This window comes from Pseudorca crassidens, chromosome 14 (genome assembly GCF_039906515.1).
Source record: "Pseudorca crassidens isolate mPseCra1 chromosome 14, mPseCra1.hap1, whole genome shotgun sequence".
Classification (NCBI taxonomy): Eukaryota; Metazoa; Chordata; class Mammalia; order Artiodactyla; family Delphinidae; genus Pseudorca; species Pseudorca crassidens.
Window position 1 is genome coordinate 32,599,962 of NC_090309.1, and position 27,708 is coordinate 32,627,669.

The following is a 27,708-nucleotide window of genomic DNA, read 5'->3' on the forward strand; positions in this document are numbered from 1 at the left end:
TCCCGGCCGGCCTGCGCCTGCGCGGGGCTTGAGCGCCGCTGCGAAGGCTGTGGGGGAGTGGAGCGGCCTATCCCACACCTGCGCACTCGGACCAAGATGGCGGCGGCGGCCCTCCTGGGCCGGGGAGCTGCGGCGGCTGCCGCTGGGCTGCGGAGGCGGTAAGTGGTGAGCCCGGGGCTGCATATAGCGGTACCGCTGGGCGTAGCCAGCAGAGCGGTCGCCTCCGCGCCCGCCCTCTCTTACACCAGGTGGGGAGAAGTGCCCCTGACCTTGCCTTTGGGTCCACCCCCATCGCCGAAGTTGGGGGTTTAAACCCTGAGGTGGGCAGCTCTCGGTGAGGCAGCTCTGCGACCCGGTTCTGGCGGGCCCTGCCGGCCTTGTCCCAGGCTCCGAGACCCGGTGCCTGAGTCCCTGTGGTGGGGAGACTCTCAGAGGCCGGCTGTAGGGACCCCACAGAGGAGCTGTTTTTAAATCGGGGCCCCTCCAGCCCCTCCACCCCGTGCATTCGCTCTGCCTTTTAAACACGAAATCAGAACGTCAGAATGTCACTCATTTTCTTAGTGAGGCCTACCTAGAAGGGGAACGTGACCTATCTGAAGTCACACAGCATCTAAGTGCTGGAACTCCAGATTTCCGCGCCCCACCCACCAAACCCACTCCGTTCCCTCGTCTTTCCTCTTTGCATTTGCCCTGTCTTTGCGTTTGGCTTCCCAGGGACATCTGTTAACACTGGTTAGGTGAAAGGCACTGAGGACGTTCAGTAGATTGTTGTACCCTGGTTTCTCTTATGGAACAAAAGGAGAAGAGGGCCTAACAAGGGTTGACCTCCTGAGTGTTTGTTAGAGGTTTTAGTGCTAATGATGCTGTTGAAGTTGAAATGCGTTTCCTAAAATAATTAGGTTTGCAGAAGGATTTTTTGTTAGTCACCTCCTGTCTCCCTCTCTTATTTTTGAGTAGCTGTCTTCCTGGAATAATGTAACTCACCTTTACTATTTTATTACTGTAAACCCACCTCCGTCAGAATATACAAAAACCCATCTCCATTCTGCCTTTTCTGTGGGCTGAAAGGAAATTTCCGTATTCCAGGTGTAGTTCCGTCCTCGGTGTACTTCCATATTGCAAGGTATCCAAGATTTAGGCAGTGTGCTATAGATAAAAATGCTTTCACCCCAAACCTGAATTCCATTTAATGAATCATTGTTGGGCACCTATTGCATACTAATAATAGCGGTAGCTAACATTTATTGAACACATGCCACATGGCCTAGCACTGTTGTAAGCACTTTACGAGGATTATCTGGATCCGTGTTTGCCCCAGTCTTTATGAGTTAGCGGTGAATATTAACTTCATTTTAGAAATGAGGAACTGAGGTAGGTCATCATGCTAGTGGCTAGGGACAGCAATGAAGACAGTCCCTCCTCTTTATGAGTTTGCAGGTTGAAAATAATCAGAGGAACGTAAAAAACAAAAAGTGATCATAAATATGCTTAAAATTCCTCAGTGACTCCTGTGAAATGAAAATTGGAATGCATGGCAATAGTATTTTAAAGTAAACTGCATTTTCATGTAACTTGCGTCAGATTTCTAAAATTTTTCACTAGTAACATCTCCTTTTGTTTACTTTTCTAGTAGTATTTGGTTTTCCCTTCTCCCTTTGTTTTTAATTAGCCAAATCCATGAAAAAAAAAAAAAAAAGCCAGTCAACACTTCGGAAGTTTTGTAACTTTGGTTATTTCATTCTGACTATATTCAGAGTAAAATAACCAAAGTTATTACAAAGCAGCATCAATATGTTTCCAGTCAGAAAGCACGTATAGACTGTTGACTTCTTTAGCAGTTTGGTGGAGAATAGTATATTTTCGATTAGACTTTTGGAGGTATTGAAATGCCTTTCAAAACAAATAGCATAGGTTGTCTCTTTCCATGGAAACATGGTGGTAGAGACAGAAAAGGAGGAAGACTTTTCACTGTATTTACTTTTCTTCCCTTTGAATTTTGAACCATGTGACTCTATCACTTAGTTGTTTTTAAATCTAAAATGGGAAAAACAGTTCGTAGCTCTTTGCCTCCTTCATGCATACCTAAGAGTCTGGAACTCCAGGTTATAAATCACTAATGTAGATGCATTTCTGTTTCTTTACACCAGGTATTGTATATTCTATATACACTCAGTTATAAAGGCTGTAAATCTCCCCTTGAGCTCTTGTTTTTAAATTGTTTGTAGATATTGCTTGTGTGAGGGAGTGGAAATAATGTTGTGGATGGAAAATGAAAATTCATGTTTGTTATTATTTTCATTATGGTTGTTTTATATATGAGAAGTAGAAACTTGAACTTAAGAGATTATCTCTTAAAATGTCATTTTTATTTGTTTTTAAATGTAGATTCTGTCATATGATGAATCCATATACCATTAAGAAACAGCCTCTGCATCAGTTTGTCCAGAGACCACTTTTCCCACTCCCTGCAACCTTATGTAACACAGGTAAAATTTCATCTCTTTTAGAGCAAACTGCCTGAATGAAATTTTGTGGGTCATGAACAATGAGAATTTGTAAATTTTCTATTCAGATGCCTATAAAAAGAATATAACATTTTTTTCTGCCATAAATTACACTTTGCTATAATTATTTGCTTACACATGTCATTTGACCTTAAATTTCAAGAATCCTGAATACAGTGTCCAGTACTTCTATGAAATCTCAGTTTCTTGTGTAACACATCTTCTGGAACATAAGAGTTGCTCAATAAATGATTTCTGAAACAAAAATATAGAAAGAAGTTACAAATGGGTTTGTGTTTCAAAGAATCATATGTATTTTAAGCTGTTGCCCTCCTTATTTTGATAAGAATACCTCTAAAATCAGTAAGTTTCTAGCTTTCACCCAGGCCTTAGGACATAGTACTTTGAATGTAGTTTTTCTTTTTTTGTCAACATTAATCACTATGGTTTTGTTGACAGTCTTGTTGATGTTACATGCTTTTATTTTCTTTAATATTGGAAATAAGTATGAAGATAGGATTTGAAAATTTTTGCAATATGACCACTGTCACGTGGTTAGGGAACCTTGTTGGGGAGGGTGTGTGTATGTGTGTCTGTCTGTCTGTGAATGCCTACCTATATGTGCTTATGGAGCTGTAAGAATTGGGATTCAGCTCTTGGCCCATCTCCATTTCCATCACTACCTTGAACTCCTCCTTGTGGCCATGCTACTCTGGAAGGTGGCTAACTCTGGCTAATGCCATGAGTTGGATCAGGGTAGAGACCTTACCTCTTCTGTATCCTGGGGCAAGAACAGGAGTGCCAGTTCCTGTCTCCTTGAGTCACAGAAGAATTTAGGCATAAATATTGAGCAACTCAGCATCTTAAGCTACTTTAATTAGACTTTTAAATTTTGTAGAACTGAATCATGTGGTCATCTAGGCTTTTCAAATTGGAAACCTACTGATTTTAGTCTTTGATATTGACTTCAAGCACCATTAATTTATATTTGAGGGGGAGCTTATGCCTACCTTTTTATCTGTTACCTATTATACCAAGCATAATAGGAAAGATTATTTTACAAGAGTCTTTCTCTCCTGTTGTAACCGTTATGACACTTTCAGAGGATCTTTCTGGATGATGGATCTGAGAGTCATTTTTGAAATACCTAATTTAACCCAGTTTAGGCTATGACTGGAATGATTTTGTTAATACCTAGTCAAATTACTTTTTTTGAAGTACCTTTGTTCATTGTTAAAATTTATGTAGTGATATCCTATATTATCATATTTTCTATTTCAGACATATGTAGATTATAGTCGCTTAAATAATTTTTTACATTTATAGTTCTTCAAGTGTTTCTAAAAAGTTTTCTTTCTGCATGTATAGTTTTACACAAATGGACTGAGTAGAATAAAGCCAGATTTAATTCTTCAAATATTGGTGGAGTGTCTAATATGTGCAGAGATTTTGGTTACCAATAAATTATTAAGAAAGGCCACAGAGATGATTGGTCAGAGCCAGGGTTAAAAGAACCTTGTTTTCTGTATATTTACAGAAAGTGGCGGCAGCACTTTATATAATGTTCCATCTGAAAAATTGTTCCCTTGTAGTGCAGATTGTCAGAGGAATTTATTGGTTGGAAGTATAAATATTTTAAATCAAGTACTTCAACACTGAGGTTATCATTTTTCATTTTTTTCTTTTTTAGGATTTGCCTGGTCACCAAGTCACCAACTAATATCTTTACAGGACAGTGACTTAAGCAAAACGTATGGGAGTTTAGTTTCAATTTCTACTTTACCAAGGAAATGACTCAATATCAGTTAGCTGGAACTGCATGGCGAGGTGCAAAAACAATCTCAGCTGTCAAATTAGACTCTTCTCTTTTAACAGTTAAGAAAAGCATTTTTATACCAACCATATGTTTTGCCAAATTTAATCTCTTTCTAATTTAAAATAAAACTGTTGTTTTTTGATATTTTACTCTTTCTTAAGATATGTGATATGAGGATTATGATAGGATAGAAAGACTGATCTTAAGTATATTTTTCTTTTATGCTTGGCACTAATACTTATGGAGTGGTAGTATGCACAGTGGTTAAACAAGTCAGTGCTGGAAAATTGGCCAGGCTTGAATCCTGACTCTGTCACTTAACTAGCCGAGTGACTTTGAGCTTTAGTTTCCTCATTTATAAATTAGGATAAAAACAGTGCCTCCTTGGCAGGATGTAAGGATTAAATGATATAATTCACATAAAGTGCTTAGCACCATGCCCAGCACATGATAATTACTCAATAAATTAACTTATTTCCATATATGCTCTAAGAAGAGAATTGGGTGGTGCTATTTGTTTGTTTGTTTTTAAGTCAGAAGTTTTATTTTCATAATAAGTAACCAGAGCCTGTTTAATAGTTTTAAACTGTTAAAACCTCAGTATTATCTTTTTGTCCTATGAGCTGTTATCATAATAGCAAGGTAGGAAATTAAAGATTCTTTTATTCTCAATCTGATCATGGCCCTAGAAGGAACAGAGAAGAAAAGAATCTCTAAAGATAATTTTCTTTTAAAATTTTATTTATTTATTTTTTTGCGGTACGAGGGCCTCTCACTGTTGTGGCCTCTCCTGTTGCGGAGCACAGGCTCCGGATGCGCAGGCTTAGCGGCCATGGCTCATGGGCCCAGCTGCTCCGCGGCATGTGGGATCCTCCCGGACCGGGGCACAAACCCGTGTCCCCTGTGTCGGCAGGCGGATTCTCAACCACTGCGCCACCAGGGAAGCCCTCTAATGATAGTTTTAAAATATTCTAGAAAGTAATTCACATAGATTCTTACCTACATGATAATTTATAATGTCACTAATTCTATACCTTTGGACAAGTTACTTAACTCTTAGTGACTTAACAAGTTACTTATCTCTAAGCCTCAGTTTCTTCATTTGTAAAATGGGAACAATAATACATTCTTCATAGGATTGTTAAAGGCTTAAATATATATAAAGCACTCAGCCCTGTCTCTGTAATAAGTAAGCATAAAATAAATATCATTTGTTATTATTATAAATTTATTTATTTTAAAAAACGTCAGCACTTTGGAAAGTGATGATGATTTATTATTATAGCTAATTTGTATTGAGTTACCAAATAGAATCCATCTAAGACTCCTGAATTATGATATGCCTTCCTACTTACGTGTAGGATATTGCTAGAATCTGTTGAGTAACAAAACTAAATAATTAGTATTAATATAAAATTCAGTGAAGTTATCCTAAATATTTTGATAAATTTGTTGCTTAACAATTCTTATTCTGTAAGCTTGGGCAATAAAGCTTTATATTCTTTTTTTCTAATTTTCTGTATTCCTTTTGGTTCTCTGAAAATGAGCACTTCATAGTCCATAAACTTGTTAACATTTTTTTTCTAGAATAACATTCTTTCTTTTTTCTCTTTTAGTGAGATACATGTTTATTCAAACACAAGATACCCCAAATCCCAACAGTTTAAAGTTTATTCCAGGAAAACCAGTTCTTGAGACAAGGACCATGGATTTTCCCACACCAGCTACAGCATTTCGCTCCCCTCTGGCTAGGTATAGTACTATTTTTAATTTGCTTTTACCAAGAAACATAAATAACTGACTTCGGGGGTTAAGGTAGCCTTTTTTAGCTATTTTACTTTTATGTGCATTGCATCTTTTCAGTATAGAGATTATTTTCTTTTCAGGTGAGAGATAAAGAAAAATAAGAGTTGATATTAGGAAACCCTTCTCCTGAAAAGGGATGTACTTAAGAGATCTGCAGCATGACTAAATAAGAATTTATATTTTTCCTTTTAAAAAATCTATCAAAATGATAATATGGCAGGACTTACCTGGTGGTCCAGTGGTTAAAACACCATGCTTCCAATGCAGGAGGTGTGGGTTCGATCCCTGGTTGGGGAACTAAGATCCCACGTGCCATGTGGCAAAAAAAAAAAATGAGGCAAATATCCATTCTAAATCTTTAAAACCCTGTTTTTAGAAAACAATAATAACATGATCATTTTATTCTCAAGGATAGCTGGATTTCTAGATGTTTCAAAATGGAATAGTTTCTAAAATATTCCTCTCAGAACTATAAATGATAATAGTTATCAGATGTGGCATGATTTTTTAATAAACTAGTGAGTGGTGACAGTTTTTATTTTTATTTATTTTTTATTGAAGTATAGTTGATTTACAATATTGTGTTAGCTTGAGGTGGATAGCAAAGTGATTCAGTTATTTTTCTTTCCAGATTATATTCTATTATAGTTATTAAAAGGTACGGAATATAATTCCCTGTGCTATGTAGTAGATCCTTGTTGCTTATCTATTTTAGGTAGTCCTTATCTGTTAATCCCATACTCCTAATTTGTCCCTCCCTCTTTCCCCTTTGGTAACCGTAAGTTTGTATTCTGTGTCTTTGAGTCTGCTTCTGTTTTGTATATAGATTTATTTGCATTATTTTTTAGTTTCCACATATAAGTGATATCATACAGTATTTGTCTTTCTCTGTCTGACTTACTTCATTAAGTATAATATTCTCTAGGTCCATCCGTGTTGCTGAAAATGGCATTATTTCATTCTTTTTAATGACTAAGTAGTATTCCATTGTACATGTGTACCACATCTTCTTAAGTCAGTTGTCTGTTGATGGGCGCTTGGGTTGTTTCCATTACTTGGCTATTGTAAATAGTGCTGCTGTGAATACTGGGGTGTGTGTATCTTTTGGAATTAGAGTTTTCATTTTTTCTGGATATATACCCAGGAGTGGGATTGTTGGATCATATGATAGCTCTATTTTTAGTTTTTTAAGGAACCTCCATACTGTTTTCCATAGTGGCTGCACCAATTTACATTCAGTGGTGACAGCTTTTAAATTCACTAAAGACATGTTAAATGTATGTCTAATGATAAAGCACAAACAATAAAATTATAAAACCCCTTTTTAACTGATAGCTAGAGAAGTTATTTATAATAAGAAATGTTAGGTCAATCACATCAACTGAAATTTTTGGTAACCTAAGACTGATACTGATTGCCAAGGATATTGGGAAAATAAAACTTAGATAACTATTTCTGTATACATACAGCCATTTAATGTGTCTCATTTAGGGGAACCAGGAATATGCTTATCTCAGGAATCGTTTTTAAAGTTTCTAATTAATAAATATGCACATTTCCTTCTACCTAAACATTGGAATATATCTTAGAACATTTGTTTTTTATACTTTTTAATACAAGCCACAGTAATAAACTTTTTTTTTAACATCTCTATTGGAGTATAATTGCTTTACAATGGTGTGTTAGTTTCTGCTTTATAACAAGGTGAATCAGCTATTAAACATCTTATATTATGACTTGCTATATACATACACACATATACATACACAGATATACATAAATATGTACATATACGTATGTATATATAGGTATGAAACAAGTGTTTGATGGGGCAATTTTCGCCTTTATAAGGTATAAAACATTCTTTTTTTAATAAATTTATTTATTTATTTATTATATATATTTTTTTGCGGTACATGGGCCTCTCACTGTTGTGGCCTCTCCTGTTGCGGAGCACAGGCTCTGGACACGCAGGCTCAGCGACCATGGCTCACGGGCCCAGCCGCTCCGGGGCACGAACCCGTGTCCCCTGCATCGGCAGGCGGACTCTCAACCACTGCGCCACCAGGGAAGCCCTATAAATTTATTTTTTATTTATTTGTTTTTGTCTGCATTGGGTCTTCGTTGCTGCACGCGGGCTTTCTCTAGTTGCGGCGAGTGGGGCTACTCTTTGTTGCGGTGCACAGGCTTCTTATTGTGGTGGCTTCTCTTGTTGCAGAGCATGGGCTCTAGGCGCGCAGGCTTCAGTAGTTGTGGCACGCGGGCTCAGTAGTTGTGGCTTGCGGGCTCTAGAACGCAGGCTCAGTAGTTGTAGCACACTGGCTTAGTTGCTCCACAGCATGTGGGATCTTCCCGGACCAGGGATTGAACCTGTGTTCCTGCATTGGCAGGCGGATTCTTAACTATTGCGCCACCAGGGAAGTCCCTAAAGCAGTCTTATATTTCCTTTCTTGTACTTTTTATATTATTCTGTTCTGTTCTGTTTTATTTTATTAGATAAAATCCTGGTCACTATATAATTGATTTTACGACTCACTGGTGGTTTTGAAAAACACTACCTTAGAGAACAGCCACATATATACATAAGGAGTGTGCAAGTATGTTCATTGTAGCCTTGTTGGTAATGGTAATAAGTTAGAAACAACCTAAATATTCATCGGTAGGAAGAGTTAGATAAACTTTGTTCGTCCATAGTCTGCATGGACAAACAATAAAACAATAAAAAGGATGAGGCGGACTCATATTTACTGAATGACCTCTAAGACATACTTGTTATTGAAGAAAGCAAGTTGCAGAACAATGAATACATTATGATTATTATGTGTATGAAAACAAAAAACACAAAACAACAAAAATGCACTGATAAAGAGGTCTGGAAGAATGTACACAAAACTGATAACAGTGGATTTGGGGAGGGTGGTCAAGAGGCATTTTCACTCTCTATGTATAGTTTGAAATGTTTACATCACGTACAAGCTCACATATTTTGTATTTTAAAAAATGTAAAAATAAAAAAGCCCAAACTGATTCAGTTACAGATTAGTTGGAGATTATTTCTGTCAGATGTTCAGTTGGCAAAAATCCCCATTTCTCCGGTTTACAGAATTTATTATCTTCAGTCAGCCTTGTTTTTGTTGTTTAGCAGAGAATGTTTTTACTGTAAGGTAGAACGTAAGCTTCATGAGGATGGAAACCAGTCTGTTCTGCTTGTTGTTGTATCCCTAGTGCTTAGTACAGTGTCTGCTACTCAGCAAGTATTCAAATACTAGGTGAATGAATGAATAAAGAGTAATGTATCTTACTTCAGGGAGGCATTTGACATGTTTCTTCCTGTCCTTGTAGACAAGAGAAAGAAATGTAAGCAGAGGGTAAACCTGTCTTCGGGGACATGTAAAAGGGCTCTGAATCCTTGTAGTTGGCATGTTTATTCAGGACTTTTTTAAAATCAGCAACATTAATAAAGATATAATTATCAGTTTTTCAGATGAGAGGATTTGCCTATCTGTTGGATGGCAAAATTCAGAGACATTTTTGAAAGTTTTATTAGGCTTAAAGCAAATAAGATAAAAGTCCAATAGAAATAAATATTAAGCCGTGTGTTTAAATTTTTTAAATGAATAGCACAATTATGGGATAGAAGAACCTGACCTTTCAGTTAGTCATGTTGGATATGATGCAAGGCTTAAAAAAGTCAGTCGAACTTTAACAGAGTCCTAGTGTCCAGCCTAAGAGAGGTAATAGTCTTTGTACTCTGAACAAGTTAGACTACATTTGGGATAGTGTTTTCATATTTTATTTTGGACATTGACAAGTTGAAATTGTCCCAAGGAGAGTAACCTAAATAACAAAGCATGTCTACTAATGTTTGAAACTCCTGTTTCAGCTTTTTCTTTCTTTTAGGGACAGAACCTGTGAACTCTTTCCTAAAGCAGTCTCCATGATATGGACTATAGATCAGGTGTATTCCTTTGCACGGTCCTTTCATTTGGGGAAAAAAAAAAGCTTTGCTGATAGTGCTAATCAAGGGTCCTACTTAAAGGTCTGTGCTTTGGTTTATGGATCATAAGCTGCAGCCAAAAATCTTGTGACCACTTGCAAATTCAACACGAAGTGGTTGTGTAAAGGACTTAGATGACGTAGTTTCAGACAAATTCCTAAATAATTTCAAAGCCGTAATTTTGATAGCATTCTTGCAATGGTAGACAAAGAAAAGGAAACTGTAACCTTCTTTGGAGTATGTCAGCTTTTGTTGCTAAGGCTGGGAAAAAAGAAACTGCTTTAGAGAGTCTGCTAGGTGTGGTACATATGTCAGTGACTGGGGAAGGAAGCTGTAATTCAAAATTCCTTGAAGGGCTTTTTCAAATTATAATCTGCCCTTCATTCTCTCACAGGATTCTAAAAAATTAGCTTTACTGAAGTATAATTTACGTGCAGTAAAATTCACCAATTTTAAGTGAGTTTTGGTAAGTATATATAATTGTGTAACCACCAAGAAAATAAAAATATAAAGCATTTTTATCACTGTAAAAGATCCCTCATTTCCCTTTGCTTTCAGTCTCTTCTTGCTTCACCTCCACACCCTGCTAACTTTCTTTTTATGGCAATGACTTTTAATTTTTAAATTTTTACTAAAAGTTTTTTCCAGCTTCTGTGAGATGTAATTGACATAAAGCATTAAGTTTAAGGTATACAACATGATGATTTGATATACATATACATTGTGAAATGATTACATAGAAAGGTTAGTTAACACATCTGTCACTCTGGCAGCTATTGATATTCTTTACACCACTACAGTTTTGCCTTTTCTAGAGTTTCATATGAATGGAACCAGATAGTCTTTTGTGTTTGGCTTCTTTCATTTAGTATAATGATTTTGAGAGTCATTCTTGCCCTTGTGTGGATCTATAGTTCATTTCTCTTTATTGCCAAGTAATACTACATTGTATGGGTATTCCCAGTTTGTTTAGTCATTCCTCAGTAGATGGACATTTCCAGATTTTTTTGTTTTTGGTATTGTAAATAAAGCTGCTATAAAGATTCATGTGCAGGGCTTCCCTCGTGGTGCAGTGGTCAGGAATCCGCCTGCCAGTGCAGGAGGCACGGGTTCGGGTCTGGGAAGATCCCACATGCCGCGGTGCAACTAAGCTGTGTGCCACAACTACTGAGCCTGCGCTCTAGCGATTGTGAGCCACAACTACTGAGCCCGCATGCCACAAGTGCTGAAACCCGCGTGCCTAGAGCCCATGCTCCGTGGCAGGAGAGGCCACTGCAGTGAGAAACCCGAGCGCCGCGGTGAAGAGTGGCCCCCGCTCACTGCAACTCTAGAGGACCTGCGTGCAGCACCAAAGACCCGAAGCGGCAAAAGTAAATAAATAAATTAAAAAAAAGAGATTCAGGGCTTCCCTGGTGGCGCAGTGGTTGAGAGTCCGCCTGCCGATACAGGGGACACGGGTTCATGCCCCGGCCCGGGAAGATCCCACATGCCGCGGAGCGGCTGGGCCCGTGAGCCATGGCCGCTGAGCCTGCGCATCCGGAGCCTGTGCTCCACAGCTGGAGAGGCCACAACAGTGAGAGGCCCGCGTACCGCAGGACAAAAAAAAAAGAGATTCACGTGCAAGTCTTTATGGAGCATCCATTTTCATTTCTCTTGGGTAAATAACTAGGAGTGGGATTGCTGGATTGTAGGGTAAGAGGATGAAACAAGATTGGCCATGATTTGCTAATTGTTAAAGCTGGTGATGACTGTGTGGAGGTTCTTTTACATTTCTCTCTACTTTTATGTATATTGTAGCCAGGGGTTCCCAACCCCGGGTCCGCAGCCTGTTAGGAACCAGGCCGCACAGCAGGAGGTGAGCTGTGGGCAACCGAGGGAAGCTTCATTTGCCGTTCCCCATCGCTCCCCATCACTCACATTACCACCTGAACCTTCCCCACCATCACTCGCATTACTTCTGGAACCATCTCCCACCCCCTTCCCCCCGTCCGTGGAAAAATTGACTTCCACGAAACTGGTCCCTGGTGCCAAAAAGGTTGGGGACTTCTGTTGTAGACTTTTCCATAATAAAACATTTTATTATCTCTTTTTTAAAATTTTTTCACAGGCAGTTATTTAGGATTGAAGGAGTAAAAAGTGTCTTCTTTGGACCCGATTTCATCACTGTCACAAAGGTAAGCATAGGATTATGTAAAATAAGATGTGACATACTTTTAGTTTTTTCTGAGTCCAGTGCCCCTCTCCAGAATATCCATTCTTGATGTGTTCTACACATACTGTTATTAAAAATCTCGAATTAATTTTACTTCTCACATTTCTCAAGTTAATTATTTAATAGAATTTTCAAGTTGAAATTAACTGTAGTCCAGATCCCTCATTTTTCAAAAGAGAAAAACTTGAGCTTCAGAGAGTTAAATGCAGTGTCCAAGACTGTATAGGTGGCCTCCAGCAGGACCAAGACTCAACCTTGGCAGGACTAAAATTTAGGCTTCCAAGTATAATTTTTACTAATTCTTAATTTACATTGATAGAGTAAAAAGGGAAGCAAATAAATGATCAAATATATATATATTTGGCCTACAGAATGATTACGTCTCCTTTCAAAGTGAGCATTTATAAAATGGCATCTGGCACATTCTGCCAGCCTGCCATCCTGCAGTAACACTTCAGAGCTTCACAGACAAGAGCAGGGGATTGTGTACTTCTGCAACACTTGGATAACCTCTTAATGTCAAAAAATCGAGCTCAGTATGCTACCCATCCAACATCTAAGGTCATATTTGCTAGAAAAGACTGTTTCATTTTTAAGTCTACTAGATTAATGAGAAATGAACCATATAAATTTGAACTATACTTATTCTTTTAAATTTGTAATTGATATGTATGCACTGAACTTAATCACTTGCCCAATTTTGCATCAAAATCAAAAGTATTCAGTTAGCTCCTCTTAAGCAGTTTGAAAGGATTACTCTTGAGTTCTTGCTGCACCACGAAAGGGGACATACTGAGTTATCAACATGTTACATCTAGTCTAGTACTCTCTTGCAGCTGTTTATATGAGGAGGAGAATTAGGATTTTCTTCCATGCTGGCGATCCCAGTGGCTATGGTTGTTCACACAAATATCCGGATTATAAAATGTTCTTCCTGGTTGTTTAACGTGTTATTTTTTCTAAATTCTCAGAAAACCCTTCCTTGACCATATTACTGAACGTGGTAACTCCTCCCAGGCACTTATTACCTTATTTTCTTCATTACACTTATCTCTTAATGATATTGTTTATTTTTATTACCTCTCTTTCCAGCACTAGAATGTAAACTCCATGAAGATAAAGATAGTCCATCTTGTTAAGCTCACCTACAACAATGCTTAGCACATAGTATGCATTCAAAGAAATTTTTGTAGAAGGAAACAATGATGTAAAATTTCCTAAATTGAATTTTCAGGTTTCAAGTGGTTTCCCCCAAATGTAGGATTGTGGTGAGCAAATGTGTGCTCACCAATCTCTAGTTTTTACTTGTTTATAGACATTTGACCTATCTTTGTTATTCTTCAGTTTTTCTTCTTTTTTTATTTTATTTTATTTTTATTTTTGGCTGTGTTGGGTCTTCGTTTCTGTGCGAGGGCTTTCTCTAGTTGTGGCGAGCGGGGGCCACTCTTCATCGCGGTGCGCGGGCCTCTCACTATCGCGGCCTCTCTTGTTGCAGAGCACGGGCTCCAGACGCGCAGGCTCAGTAGCTGTGGCTCACGGGCCTAGTTGCTCCACGGCATGTGGGACCTTCGCAGACCAGGGCTCGAACCCGTGTCTCCTGCATTGGCAGGCAGATTCTCAACCACTGCGCCACCAGGGAAGCCCCCCAGTTTTCTTTCTTTGATGTTTTTTGAAGGAGAAAAAAGGACTAGCATTGCCAACATGTTTGATGTGGCACTAGTGCTTTACATACATTATCTAATTTAATTCTTCTTTTTAAACCATTTTTAAATTGAAGTATAGTTAATTTACCGTGGTTTTTATTTTTACTTTTTTTTTTTTTTGCTGTACGCAGGCCTCTCACTGTTGTGGCCTCTCCCCTTGCGGAGCACAGGCTCCGGATGCGCAGGCTCAGCGGCCATGGCTCACGGGCCCAGCCGCTCCGCAGCATGTGGGATCTTCCCAGACCGGGACACAAACCCGTGTCCCCTGCATCGGCAGGTGGACTCTCAACCACTGCGCCACCAGGGAAGCCCTTTATTTTTACTTTTTAAAAATTTAATTCTTATAACTAGTTTTTCTTGTCTTCATTTTACAAATAGGAAATTATGTATTTTAAGAAGTTTTTATTTCTTTTACATATAGCCTATGTTATATAAATTTTTGGGGGGGATGAAAACGTGATTATAGGGCTTTTTTTTTCTTGATTTGATTTTGGTAAGTCATCTTTTATTTCCCTTTCCCTTTGTAATTTAGTTACCCTTTTTGAAATTTCTCCAGCTCCATTATTTTTTCTTAATGAAATGATATAACCAATAAATAATATTCCGAGTTAGGGCACACATTGATATTTAATAGATAGACTGGTAGATTGATGTGCTTTCTTCCAATTACCTTCCTCATCATGGACTGTCCCATTTACCTGATAGCTTCAGTGATTGCCTGTTTCCCTTTCTAACTTGTAATTGATAATTCACAGGCTTCTTTATGCATCGGGTTTTTTTTTTTCCTAAATGTATATTTGCAGCTTATATGCTGCCTTTTTCTCATTCAGATAACTTCATAATATTTATTTTCTTTTAATACCAATATTTCCCTATTCAGTAGAGCCCACTACTTACTGAAGCTCTAAGGTAGCCTTCTGATCCATCTTCCAAATAATTTATTAAAATGTTACCTAGAAATAGTACTCGTTACCAATCACTAAGACGTCTCACTAATTTTGTTTTTGCATTCGTAGTAGTGCCTGTTTTACCTTCTGTGTACTGTCTCTAAATTGGTTCTTAATCCGTGACAAAAATAGACCCGTTTGTATACGAAGACGTACTTTTTAATAGTATTTAAGCATAGACCCTAGCTAACAGCCCCCTGAGAATCTAGACTGCCTCTAATAGTTTTTCGCCTAAAGAGCTCTCCTTTAAAAAATTAAAACAAAACATTCTGCCTTTCTCATTTTAGATGTTAGTACTATTTGGGTACTATCTGTCTCTTTTTTTTTAATGGAATCGATTAGTTGGCCAGAATTAGAAGTGAAATAGTTATGGATTCTTTCTTACGGATACCAGTCTAGTTGACGGTCCACAGTTCCTCTAGTACAATAGCTGTAGATAAGACACGTTATACTTATGGTTCAACAGTTATGTCATTGGGTTTCTTCAATACTATTAAGTAATATACGTAAGTTGAATTTTTTTGAATAGTCGTGAAATATCCTGTATAGTTCATCAAGCAGTTATATCCTATTTTATTAAAAGAATGGGAAGTCTCTTTATTACCCTCTTTAAACACAGAATCCATTCTGTATTTTAACTCTCTTCACCTCATGAAAAAATATCTTTTAGTCATTTTGGTATCCCCTCTATAGGGCATGTACATACAGCACACTTATTTGATGAATGCATGGATTGGGGGATGTTCTAAGATTGTATCTTCTGAAAGTCATTATAAGCCAGCTCCTTTAGGAACAGTAACTGACATATATTTTCCAGAAATGAGTGCTATAGAATATATATAGGGAAAGATTCTTAAAGGTATTGTTTTGTATTTGTCTTTGCCTTTGGTTGAAAATGTAACGTTTTCCTTCAAATATTTACAGGAAAATGAAGAGTTAGACTGGAATTTACTGAAACCAGATATCTATGCTACAATTATGGATTTCTTTGCATCTGGCTTACCTTTAGTTACTGAGGAAACACCTTCAGGAGAAGCAGGTAATGTGTTGGGTAATTAGTATTTATCTTTTTTTTTTAAACTGTTCTATTTTCTTCACATTTGTCTTGATTTCAGAAGTCATGGGACTACAGATTTTTATCATTATACTATATTTACCCCTGGAACCAATCTCAGAGGGAACAAAATTTCATGTGTAGTAGTTTCATCCATCATTTTATAAAACTTGTGTATAAATTGAATATATTATACAAAACTAAAATTTTCAATTATAAAAATTTTCAAGCATATAGAAAATAATATTATAATGCTCACCAATTTGCCCTCTTCTCAGATTTAACAAAGGTTAACTCTCTACCTTAATTGCTTTAGACTCATTTCTAAATAAAGTATTAAAGACATAGCCAAAGACCCAGAACTCCCATCCCTTTTCCCTTTCTATTACAGAAATGTATGTAAATTTAGTTTGTTTTTAAACTTTTACCACACATGTAAGTCTCTGCAGGGAATTTATAGTATCGGTTTTTGTTCTTAAACTTTAAATAACTTGTGTTATATGCAACTTTCCTTTTTTCACATATTTTGAAATACACCCACTTATTTATTTTAAGTGCTGAATAGTATTCCATTATATGACTAAATTACAGTTAATTAATTTTTTCCTTTACTTATATCCAAGTAAATTGTTTGTGCTAATTTCTGTTACAAACATTGCTGCATTGGGTGTTCTTGTACAAGTCTCTTTGTGCATTTGTGGAAACCTGCTTTAGGGTACTTTTAGAGTATATTACTAAAAGCAGAATTGCTGTATCGTAAATTGTTCTAATTTACATGCAAATTGGCAGTGTATAAGAATTTCAACTTTCTTATATCTTCATCATCACTTTGTGTTTACTTTTTTTTTTTAACCAATATGTTAGGGGTAAAATGGTGTCTTGTTTTAATTGCATTTCCTTGATTAATATTGAGCCTGAAGGTTTTCATATATACAAACATATGGCCAATATTCATATGACTGGCCAATATTTTCCTTTTCAGTAAATTTCCTGTTCATAAACTTTGCTGATTTTTTAAAAAATTGAATTATGTGTCTTTTTTGTATTGGCTTTAGCAAGTTGTTTTTTTTTTATAAATTTATTTATTTATTTGTTTATATTTGGCTGCGTTCGGTCTTCATTGCTGTGCGCAGGCTTTCTCTAGTTGGGGTGAGCAGGAACCACTCTTTGTTGCGGTGCGCGGGCTTCTCACTGCGGTGGCTTCTCGTTACAGAGCATGGGCTCTAGGGGCGTGGCCTTCAGAAGCTGTGGCACGCGGGCTCAGTAGTTGTGTCTCACGGGCTCTAGAGCACAGGCTCAGTAGTTGTGACGCACGGGCTTAGCTGCTCCGCAGCATGTGGGATCTTCCCGGACCAGGGCTTGAACCTGCGTCCCCCTCATTGGCAGGCGGATTCTTAACCACTGCGCCACCAGGGAAGCCCTAGCAAGTTTTTAAAAAATATTCTGAGTATAAATCCTGAATATACTATATATAAATTAAGCATATTCATAGCAAATAACTTCTCCCTAACCATGCCTTATATTTTCACTATATTTAAGTTGTCTTTTGTCATTCAGAAATTTTTTCTTGGGCTTACCTGGTGACGCAGTGGTTAAGAATCTGCCTGCCAAGGCAGGGGACATGGGTTTGATCCCTGGCCTGGGAAGATCCCACATGCCATGGAGCAACTAAGCCTGTACGCCACAAGTACTGAGCCTCCACTCTAGAGCCCACGTGCAACAACTACTGAAGCCCATGTGCCTAGAGCCTGTGCTCCACAGCAAGAGAAGCCACAACAATGAGAAGCCTGTGCACTGCAACGAAGAGTAGCCCCCCGCTCACCGCAACTAGAGAAAGCCTGCACACAGCAACGAAGACCCAACACAGCCAAAACTAAAAAAAAACAAAAGTCCCATGTAAGAAAACAAGAAAGAAATTTTTTCTTATTTTAAAATATGGAACGTTTCACAAATTTGTGTATCATCTTTGCGAAGGGACCATGCTAATCTTCTCTGTATCATTTCAGTTTTAGTATTTGTGCTGCTGAAGCAAGCACAGAAGTTTTTCTTTTTAATGGGTCGCATATTTTCATCTTATCCTTTGTGGTTTCTGTTTTGTGTACATTGTTTTAATAAGTTATTGTATGTAAAGCACTTGGAAGAGTAACGTCACATGGATCTCAAATACTAGCTGTGATTATTATATTTGTTGTTGATGAAATTTTTCCTTTCTCCAATATCGTACAGATACTGTTTTGTGTGTGTGTGTGTGTGTGTGTGTATATGTATACGTATATCTACACACACACAAACATTTGTATAATCACCTTTAAATGAATCAGTTTCACTTCTAGATAATATATATTCTAAATGAGTGATAAATATACACAAGGCAACATGTGGAAGCATGTTCATTGAAATATTTTTAAAATATGTTAGCAGTTAAAAGGAGTGAACTTGATTAGGAGATATCAATGTGGAAAGATATAAAAAATATGAAGTGATAAAGGAAAACTGAAGAGTTTATTTATATGTTCTTACATATATACCATTTATGCAAATTTTAAATAATAATACAAATTTTAAATTATATGTATTCTTGATGGACATGTATGTAAAATTTATATAACGTTTTGAGAGCCATTTGACATCTACCAGAACTTAAAAATACACAAGCCTATTGACCCAGCACTAGGAATTTTTTTTTATATAAAGAGTACTTTCTTTTTTTTTTTATAAATTTATTTACTTATTTACATTTTATTTTTGGCTGCGTTAGGTCTTTGTTGTGGTGAGCGGGGGCTACTCTTCGTTGTGGTGTGTGGGCTTCTCACTGCGGTGGCTTCTCTTGTTGTGGAGCATGGGCTCTAGGTGTGCGGGCTTCAGTAGTTGTGGCACGCAGGCTTAGTGGTTGTGGCTTGCAGGCTGTAGAGCACAGGCTCAGTAGTTGTGGCCCACGGGCTTAGTTGCTCCATGGCATGTGGGATCTTACCAGACCAGGGCTCGAACCCATGTCCCCTGCATCAACAGGCAGATTCTTTGTGCCACTAAGGAAGTCCAGCAGAACTAGGAATTTATCTCTTAGATATATATGCAAAAATACACCGATATATACTTTACGTAAGCATGTATACTGCAGGATTGTTAGAAATAGCAAACTAGAAACAACTGAAATAATATAAAAACTAGCCAAATGAAGACAAAGCCATACAAAAATTACTATGCACCTATTTTTTTTTTTTTTTTTTCCGGTACGCGGGCCTCTCACTGTTGTGGCCTCTCCTGTTGCGGAGCACAGGCTCCAGACGCGCAGGCTCAGCGGCCATGGCTCACGGGCCTAGTCGCTCCGCGGCATGTGGGATCTTCCTGGACCGGGGCACGAACCCGTGTCCCCTGCATCGGCAGGCAAACTCTCAACCACTGCGCCACCAGGAAAGCCCTATGCACCTAATTTTTAAATTGAGGCATATCTTTATATGCTGATACGGAAAAACCTTTTAGGTATATTAAATAGAAATAAAACAAGGTATAGAACAGTGTGTATAGTGTGTATAAATATAGACTTGTAAATGTTAACATGTACTCGAGGGATATACACTAAAGTCATGATAGTGGTTGCCTGTGGAAGTGATGGTGTGGAATGGAATGTAGGTTTGCTGATGTAAGAGAATTTTAACTTTATTATATTTTATTTCTTTTATTAAAAAATTCAAAGTTGATATAATTTAATATTAATATGTTGATACTTACATTGTTGCCAGAACTCTAGTGTTTGTCACAGTGTAATTTGAATTAGCTGCATTTTAATTTTCCCAATGGTAAAGACATTTTTCAAAAAAATATAAAACCCATAAAAATAGGCATACGTGAGGATCGGTATATGACCTTACAAAGTAAAAGAAAAACAAAAATGAAACAAAATGAAAAAACCATGTTTTTGCTCAGATTTGTAAAACATTTTAGAGTTTCCATAAGGCTTACATCTGTATTTAGCATGATTGTCATTTTGAAAACCACTGAATTGAGAAATTGAAAATATAACTTAACTTACAAAGCAGGTGTGCTGTTTTGTCTCAAAGTTTTCATCAAAATTCAGACAATATCTTTTCTCTGCTACTTTTCAGTTCTTGAGAAGGATGAAAGTTTACAAATATATTGGCCAAAAAATTCAAATCCTAACATAATTAGTAGATCAGGTTATTCAGTATTCACATTTATCACCAAATGTTGATCAGTGCTCCTTAATTTTTCTTCAGATAATCAAATGAATGACCTTTACATTTCCCCTAAGTTAAAATCACTCTGTTTTAATGTTTGTACTTGCATGGATATAAAATGTCTACTGTTGATATGTTTTATTCGTAATTGTTTCTAGGATCTGAAGATGATGATGAAGTTGTGGCAATGATTAAGGAATTGTTAGATACTAGAATACGGTATGTGCTCATCTTTCTACCTGAGATCAGATATATCAATACTACAGAGCCAATTTTCATTGTAGCAGTATACTTTTGGTTTGTCTCTGAGGTTGTAGTAGAGTTAACAAAATAAGTATAAGTTAATGTAAACCAAAATAGGTAACCATGACAATTGAATTTAAAACCTGTACATTCTCTATGTTCACTCACAATTTATAACACTCTGTCTAAACATAATAATTTATCTTTCATGGTCACCATTTGGGTTTGATATTGTTATAATACCAAATTTCTTAGTAAGAAAAAAATGGCTTAACAGTGTTTGGGAGAATTGTGAGGAGAGGAGCACCTCTTTTCAGGCTGCTACCCCAAAAGAATAAATTTAAATGAGTAGAGAACCATAGGGTTCCACTTTTGCTTGTAGCAGACCAGTGGTCCTGCTGACAATTCCCAAAAAAGCTAGATAAAATACAAAAAAAAATTTTTTTGTTGTTGTTGGACAGTATTAGATAGCTGCCAAAGCAAATAAGGTCCTGTAGAGAAGGGAAGCACATTGAAACTTCCCTCGGGGCATTCGCTGATTCTTGATGTGAGGTTAGAATATGAGAAGCTGGGCAAAGGGCAGTCGCTAAGAATCAGAGAAACTATGTTGCTTTCAGCAAATTTGTAGAGATGGGAAGACAAAAATTAAAATTCTGGGTTTCCAATGAAACTTTGACTTTAAAGGGCAAGATCCCAGAGAAAAGAAAAAAATAAGCCTTAATACTCAGAAGTTCTCCCCACATGGCACTTACTTGTTCTTAGCTATGGAGGGGAAGAGACTAAGAAGTCAAACAAAAAGCAGTTGAAAAGCTGAGCAAAGTTTTGGCAGTTTTATGGTGCTGGGGGTGGTGACAAAAATTGGAGTTTAGGATCTGTCAAGGAGTGTGGGGCCTCAAGGAACACCCAGGCTTTTAGTCGGACTCTCTAGAGGACTATCCCCTTGAAAGTGGACAAACCAGAGGTAGGCCAAGCCTTACAAAACTGTAGTCCAGTATTGAGTTAACCTAATTCCACAGCAGGTTGAGCTACTGCCAAAAGATAGGGTGAATCCTTTCTGATGTAATATAATCCTGAGTCACTTCAGTTTTTCTTGTACATTGTTCATCATTCATTGTCCAAAAATTACTAGGCATGGAATTTGGAAACTGGACCAAGAGAAAATAAAACAAATCCATAGATAACCTAGATGTGAGAGTTATCAGACATGATCTTTAAAATAACTGAATAAAATGATTGAGAAAATAGAAAGTGAGATGAAGAATTTCATCAGAAAACTGGAATCTATAAAAAAAGAAAAAGTAATTCTGGAACTAAAATATATAATAGCTAAACTTAAGAACTCATTAGGTTAGTTGAACATCACATTGGATACTGTTGGAGAGAAGATTAGTGTACTGGAATATAAGTCAATAGAAAATATCCAGCTGAAGCACAGAAAAGAGAATGGAAAATACAGCAAAAAAGTATGAGAGACGTAGAATATATGGCAAAAAGGGTCTCACAATGTCCTATAGGGTTTTTAATATATCTGGAATTAAAATGCATGACAAAGGGGACTTCCCTGGTGGTCCAGTGGGTAGGACTCCAAGCTCCCAATGCAGGGGGCCTGAGGTTCGATCCCTGGTCAGGGAACTAGATCCCACATGCATGCTGCAACTAAGGAGTCCGCATGCCACAAGGAAGATCCTGTGTGCCACAACTAAGACCTGGCGCAGCCGAAATAAATTTTTTAAAAGAAGGGTTAACCTACTAAAAAAAAAAATGCATGACAAAGATATAAAAGGTGGTGATAAGTATAAGAGTAAGTGTTCTTTGGGACTTCCTTGGCGGTCCAGTGGTTAAGACTTCGCCTTCCAATTCAGGGGGTGTGGGTTCAATCCCTGATCAGTAAGCTAAGGTCCCACATGCCTCAGGGCCAAAAAAACCAAAACATAAAACAGAAGCAATAATGTAACAAATTCAATAAAGACTTTAAAAATGGTCTACATCAAAAAATCTTTTAAAAAAGTAATAAAAAAAAGAGTAAGTATTCTTCATTCTTGGCATTATCTGGGAATTGATAAAAGTACTAATTTATATTAGAGTTTAAGAAATCAAATAGGCATCTTGTGTAATAAACACTAAATCAACAGTAAAAGACTGTGTATAACCAAGCCAATAGAGGGGGAAAATGGAATAATAAAAAACAATACGGGGACTTCCCTGGTGGCACAGTGGTTAAGACTCCACACTTCCAAATCAGGAGGCCTGGGTTTGATCCCTGGTCAGGGAACTAGATCCCACATGCGTGCCGCAACTAAAAGTTCACGTGCCACAACTAAGGAGCCAGCAAGCTGCAAATAAGGAGCTGGTGAGCCACATCTAAGGAGCCCGCCTGCCACAACTAAGGAGCCTGCGAGCTGCAACTAAGGTGCCTACCTGCCACAACTAAAACCCAGCGCAACCAAATAAATAAATAAATAAATATAAAAAAACAATACTTGTTTAATCCAAAGTAATGCAAAATGATAAATAATAAGATGGTACTATAAACCCAAACATATTAGTAGTTATATTTTAATGTACGTGGGTTGATTAACAAAATAAGATTGTCAGATCGGCTATTAAAAAAAACCTACATGCTGCTTGTAAGAGGTATACACCTTAAATATAAGGACACAGAAAGGTTGAAAGTAAAAAGACAGAGAAATATATAGCATGCAAAAAATGAATAAGAGAAAGTTGATTTAGTTATACAGATATCAGACAAAATATACTTTATAGCTAAAGACATTACTAGCAATAAAGAGAAATCTTTCATAATAATAAAAGGGTAATTTCTGTGAGGAATATATACCAATTTTAAACTTGTATGCATCTAATAACAGTTTCAAAATAAATGAAGACTATTTGAGAGAACTAAAAGGAGAATTAGATAATCCACAATTATAATGGGAGACCAACACATCTCTCTCAATAACAAATAGAGCAAACATATAAAATGACTCTCATAAAATATGAGTTATACACATGATTAACAAAGTTGACTAAATTGACACACATAGGACATTGCACCCAACAAGAACAAAATACTTATTTTCTTCAAGTGTACATGGAAGATTTACTAAAAGAGGCTGTATTCTGAATCTTAACGCTGAACAAATTTTAAGGATTGAAATCATTGAGAATATTGTTTTCTACAGTGAGATTAAGCTAGATGTCAGTTTCCAAAAAGGTATCTACAGAATCTCTGTGTATTTGAAAACTAAACAGTGGTCTCCAGAAAGACCCATGGTCAACAAAGAAATCACAAAGGAAATTCAAAACAGAGTATCTGCACGACCTTTGGGTAGGCAAATTTTATTTGACAAGACAAGACAAACTAAGGGAAAGACATAAATTGGACTATAATAAAATTGTGACTTCTTCATCAAAAGGCATCATTTACAGTGAAGAAGCAAAGCACAGATTAGAAGATATTTATATATATGGCAGACTATATTTAAAATCTCTTACAAGTTGTTAAGAAAAAGACAAACAAATAGAGACTGCAGCAGTCTCTTCACAAAAACACTGGAGTAATAATTCACAAAAGACAATAAGCAAATGACCACTAAACATGAAAAAGTGCTCATCCTCATTAGTCATTATGAATATTCAAATTAAAACTACAGTGAAATACCACTGCAGATCCACTGGAATGGTTAAAATTATTAAGATTGACAGCACCAATTGGTGGTAAGGATGTGTGGAGCAACAGAAATTCTCATGTACTGCTGGTGGGAATATAAGTTTATATAACTTTGGGAAACTATTTGGCAGTATCTACTAAATCTGAACATATGCATATTCTTGATGAGCAGTTCTACTCTCAGGTACATTCCCAGCTGTAATATATATGTATACCAAAGGACATTTGCAAGAATCTCCACAGCTGCACGATTTGTAAAAGCAAAAAACTGCTGTTAACCCAAATGTCCATCAACAATAGAATGGATAAATTCTGGCATATTCACTTAATGGAATACTGTGCAGCAGTGAGATTGAATGAACTATTACTATATGCCACAATGTAGATGAATCTCACAAAGAGCAAAAGAAGCCAGATTAAAAAAGAGTTAATACTTTGTGTTTTCTAAACGGAATTTACATTTATAAATTATAGAGTTAAAAAATAGGCAGAATTAATCAGGGGTGATAGCAGGGAGGATAATGGTTACCATTGGTTGGGAGGAGTGATTAGAAGGAAGAACAGGGGGACTTCTGGGGTTGTAGTGTCTGTTTCTTGGTCTAGAACAAATGTATGTTCACTTTGTGAAAATTCACTGAACTGATCATACATGGTTTATGCATTTTTCTGTATTTATATTTCAATGAAAAGTTTAACTAGAAAAAAAAAAGCCAGCACATGTCAGTCTCACTCTGTTCACTTAAAAGAAGTGAATGGGTATATCTTAGGTAATCAGTATAATTTTTAGGAAATTTGAAATCTTAAATGCTGAAGAAAGATTATTAATAAGCAAGATTAAAATGTAATAAGCAGATAAAGTATTTGTATGAACGAATTTTGGCATTTTATCTGAAAGTTAAAAAAAATTACAAATGAGACTAGCTACAGTTACTGTTCTTGATTATAAAAGTAGCTCTAACTGTGCATTTATTAATAGAAAATCTAAGCTCTGAGTTTTATTAAATTTTTTTGACAAAAACTTCTATTATTTTAAATATATCACAAATATTCTATGGCTGCAGGCCAACTGTGCAGGAAGATGGAGGAGATGTAATCTATAAAGGCTTTGAAGATGGCATTGTACAGCTGAAACTCCAAGGTTCTTGTACCAGCTGTCCCAGTTCAATCATTACTCTGAAAAATGGAATTCAGAACATGCTGCAGTTTTATATTCCAGAAGTAGAAGGTGTGGAACAGGTATGCCAATATTGTATGACAGTTTAGATTTAATATTAAAATGAATTTTTTGGAAAGAAAAATTCATGACCTGACATTTTCTTCCAGGGTTATTTCTTCCAGGGTTATATATATAACCCTGGAATATTCCAGGTTATTCCAGGGTTATATATATATCTTCCAGGGTTATATATATAAATATATATATATTTATTTATTTTACTTATTATTTTTGGCTGCATTGGGTCTTCGTTGCTGTGCACAGGCTTTCTCTAGTTGCGGTGAGCGGGGCTTCTCTTCGTTGTGGTGTGTGGGCTTCTGATTGCGGTGGCTTCTCTTGCTGCAGAGCATGGGCTCTGGAGTGCAGGCTCAATAGTTGTGGCACACGGGCTTAGTTGCTCCACGGCATGTGGGATCTTCCCGGACCAGGGCTCGAACCCATGTCCCCTGCATTGGCAGGCGGATTTTTAACCACTGCATCACCAGGGAAGCCCCTCTACATGCCTTTTTTTAAAATTACAGTAGTTAACACTTTGGTCGATTGACAAAGGAAGGTTTTTATTCACTTGTCCAGGGTGGGGTGATGAATTGGCAGTTGGATTATAAACCTGAATTGGCATATAATTATAGTAGATATGGTGAAGAGAAAAAATAGTCTTAGGTTTATATAACTCTTTTCCTTTCCAAAGGAGTTGGTTTTTAGTATCTGAGTAATATATAACCCATGAAAAGATACTAATCTGTTCTTTTTTTTCTTCAAGTATTCATTAGTATCTTTCTTAACTTACTTGAAATGAAAATCTTTCCATTCTTCTAAGGTTTAAAATGAACGTTTATGTCAGTAAGACCAAAATAATTAGTTGCTAGTATGATATTTTGTTTCTTTACCTTTTTTAGTGATTCGTTTTTCTAATATATATTTTTACAGTAACAATTTGGTATAGCTCCCTAGAATATATTTAAGGAAATAAGGTGCTTTTGGAAAAAAAAGCAGGAATGTCAGTTATATATATTAGTCATACAGCTAGGAAATACCAGTTATCATTATAGTCTTCTCTGTCCAGCTGAGACTCTGCTATTGGAAGCCTCCTTTGGGACAAGGAAAAGAGACCAATGTTTTAATTAATTTGCTAATATTCAATTTGCTTTTATGTTTTTAGAATATCAGGTTATGATGCAAACCTTGTGCTTTGGGGGCTGTTTGTAGATTTATTCTTATTGGATTGACACGCATTGTTATAGATTAGAGTATTTCAGGTAAGCAAGTAATATTAAAATCAGGAAAATAGCAATTTCTAATCCTTAATTCTTAAATTCTCTTTGTTCTTTTGTTTTAGGTTATGGATGATGAATCAGATGAAAAAGAAGCAAACTCACCTTAAATTAATTTGAGTTTTCTTTGGGCCCAGCAGTTGGACTTGTTGATATATATACTAAGCTTTTATTATTAATCTGCTAAGGAACTTGAGGATTAATAAAATATACCCTTTCTTCAGAGAATGATATATAAATATTGCATGTTTGCTTTACCTCATATGAGTTATTTATAACATCCTGAGTCATCTTCTGTACACGTGGATTTTATCCAGGGATATTTTTATTTTTGTTCTTCATTTCTCATGGTTCCTTCTTTGCATAATGTGTGAAGCAGTTTAAAATACATCCCCCCCAATCTAATTTATTTACTTTTTTAATACAGAAGTAAATAGGGAGAATCTTTTTAAGATATTCTAAAATGGCTTAGCTTTTTATGAGATGTTTGAAACTATGTTTACTGAATTTTTACCTTGTTAAAAAAAAACACTAAACAATTTTTAGTTTTAAAATGGTATCTGCCTAGTAGCCCCCAATGTAGTATCACATAACTTCCCACTGAAAGACCAAAAAGAAAAAAGAAAAATCATAATGCTGAAAACTGATGAAGAACCAAGTTCTGGAATGTAGACAAAATTTCCATTGATTACAGGACAGAGCAGGCTGAATTGAGAAAAACTGCCATAGTATGCTCAGGCTTTACCTTATGATACAAAATCTGTCTGAAAAAAAAATGTGAAACTGCTTGGTCCTTCTACTGGCTTCTCCTGACTCAGAGATCTATAATCTGTACCATGCCAAAAATTTGGACAGTTATCTTTCTACCATATGTGTACAGCTTTTTCAGATAGCCCAAGTAGCAAATTATGCTTCTCGTTTTTCTATAGGAATTCAGAGTCAACAGTTCACAGACAATATCAGGAAAGGAAAGATAGGTACATTGCATCTTTGGAATTCTGTTCCCCAAAAGTACTGAGATTAAAATAGGGATGGAAACAGAAAGAACTCCAGCAGTTGTGAGTGCTGGGAAG

The 27,708-nt window shown here is 36.6% G+C and overlaps 1 protein-coding gene and 1 non-coding gene across 8 annotated transcripts; one reads left to right on the forward strand and one right to left on the reverse strand.

Annotated features, from left to right (window-relative positions):
- Positions 1-26,863, forward strand: NFU1 (NFU1 iron-sulfur cluster scaffold). 7 transcript variants are annotated; one of them, XM_067704835.1, is made up of 10 exons: positions 120-158; positions 2,386-2,486; positions 4,195-4,378; positions 5,937-6,072; positions 6,758-6,784; positions 12,231-12,297; positions 15,910-16,024; positions 20,394-20,454; positions 25,210-25,384; positions 26,701-26,863. In XM_067704835.1, exons 3-10 carry the CDS (start codon positions 4,324-4,326, stop codon positions 26,743-26,745), a joined length of 681 nt encoding a protein of 226 aa, XP_067560936.1. In that variant the 5' UTR covers positions 120-158; positions 2,386-2,486; positions 4,195-4,323; the 3' UTR covers positions 26,746-26,863. The 7 variants fall into 7 exon arrangements, with proteins under 7 accessions (XP_067560933.1, XP_067560934.1, XP_067560935.1 ...); XM_067704836.1 differs by having other exon boundaries at positions 4,195-4,331; XM_067704837.1 differs by having other exon boundaries at positions 4,195-4,255.
- LOC137206272 (U6 spliceosomal RNA) lies at positions 17,969-18,075 on the reverse strand. Its single transcript, XR_010934587.1, has one exon. It is a non-coding gene; the product is annotated as a U6 spliceosomal RNA (small nuclear RNA).
- Positions 26,864-27,708: the final 845 nt, after the last annotated feature.

Bases quoted from the DNA above. Each gene is read 5' to 3' on its own strand.
- NFU1 (XM_067704832.1), top strand. From the start codon at position 97: ATGGCGGCGGCGGCCCTCCTGGGCCGGGGAGCTGCGGCGGCTGCCGCT. The intron at 16,025-20,393 runs GTAATGTGTTGG...AATTGTTTCTAG, and splicing joins AACACCTTCAGGAGAAGCAG to GATCTGAAGATGATGATGAA. The intron at 25,385-26,700 runs GTATGCCAATAT...CTTTTGTTTTAG, and splicing joins AAGTAGAAGGTGTGGAACAG to GTTATGGATGATGAATCAGA.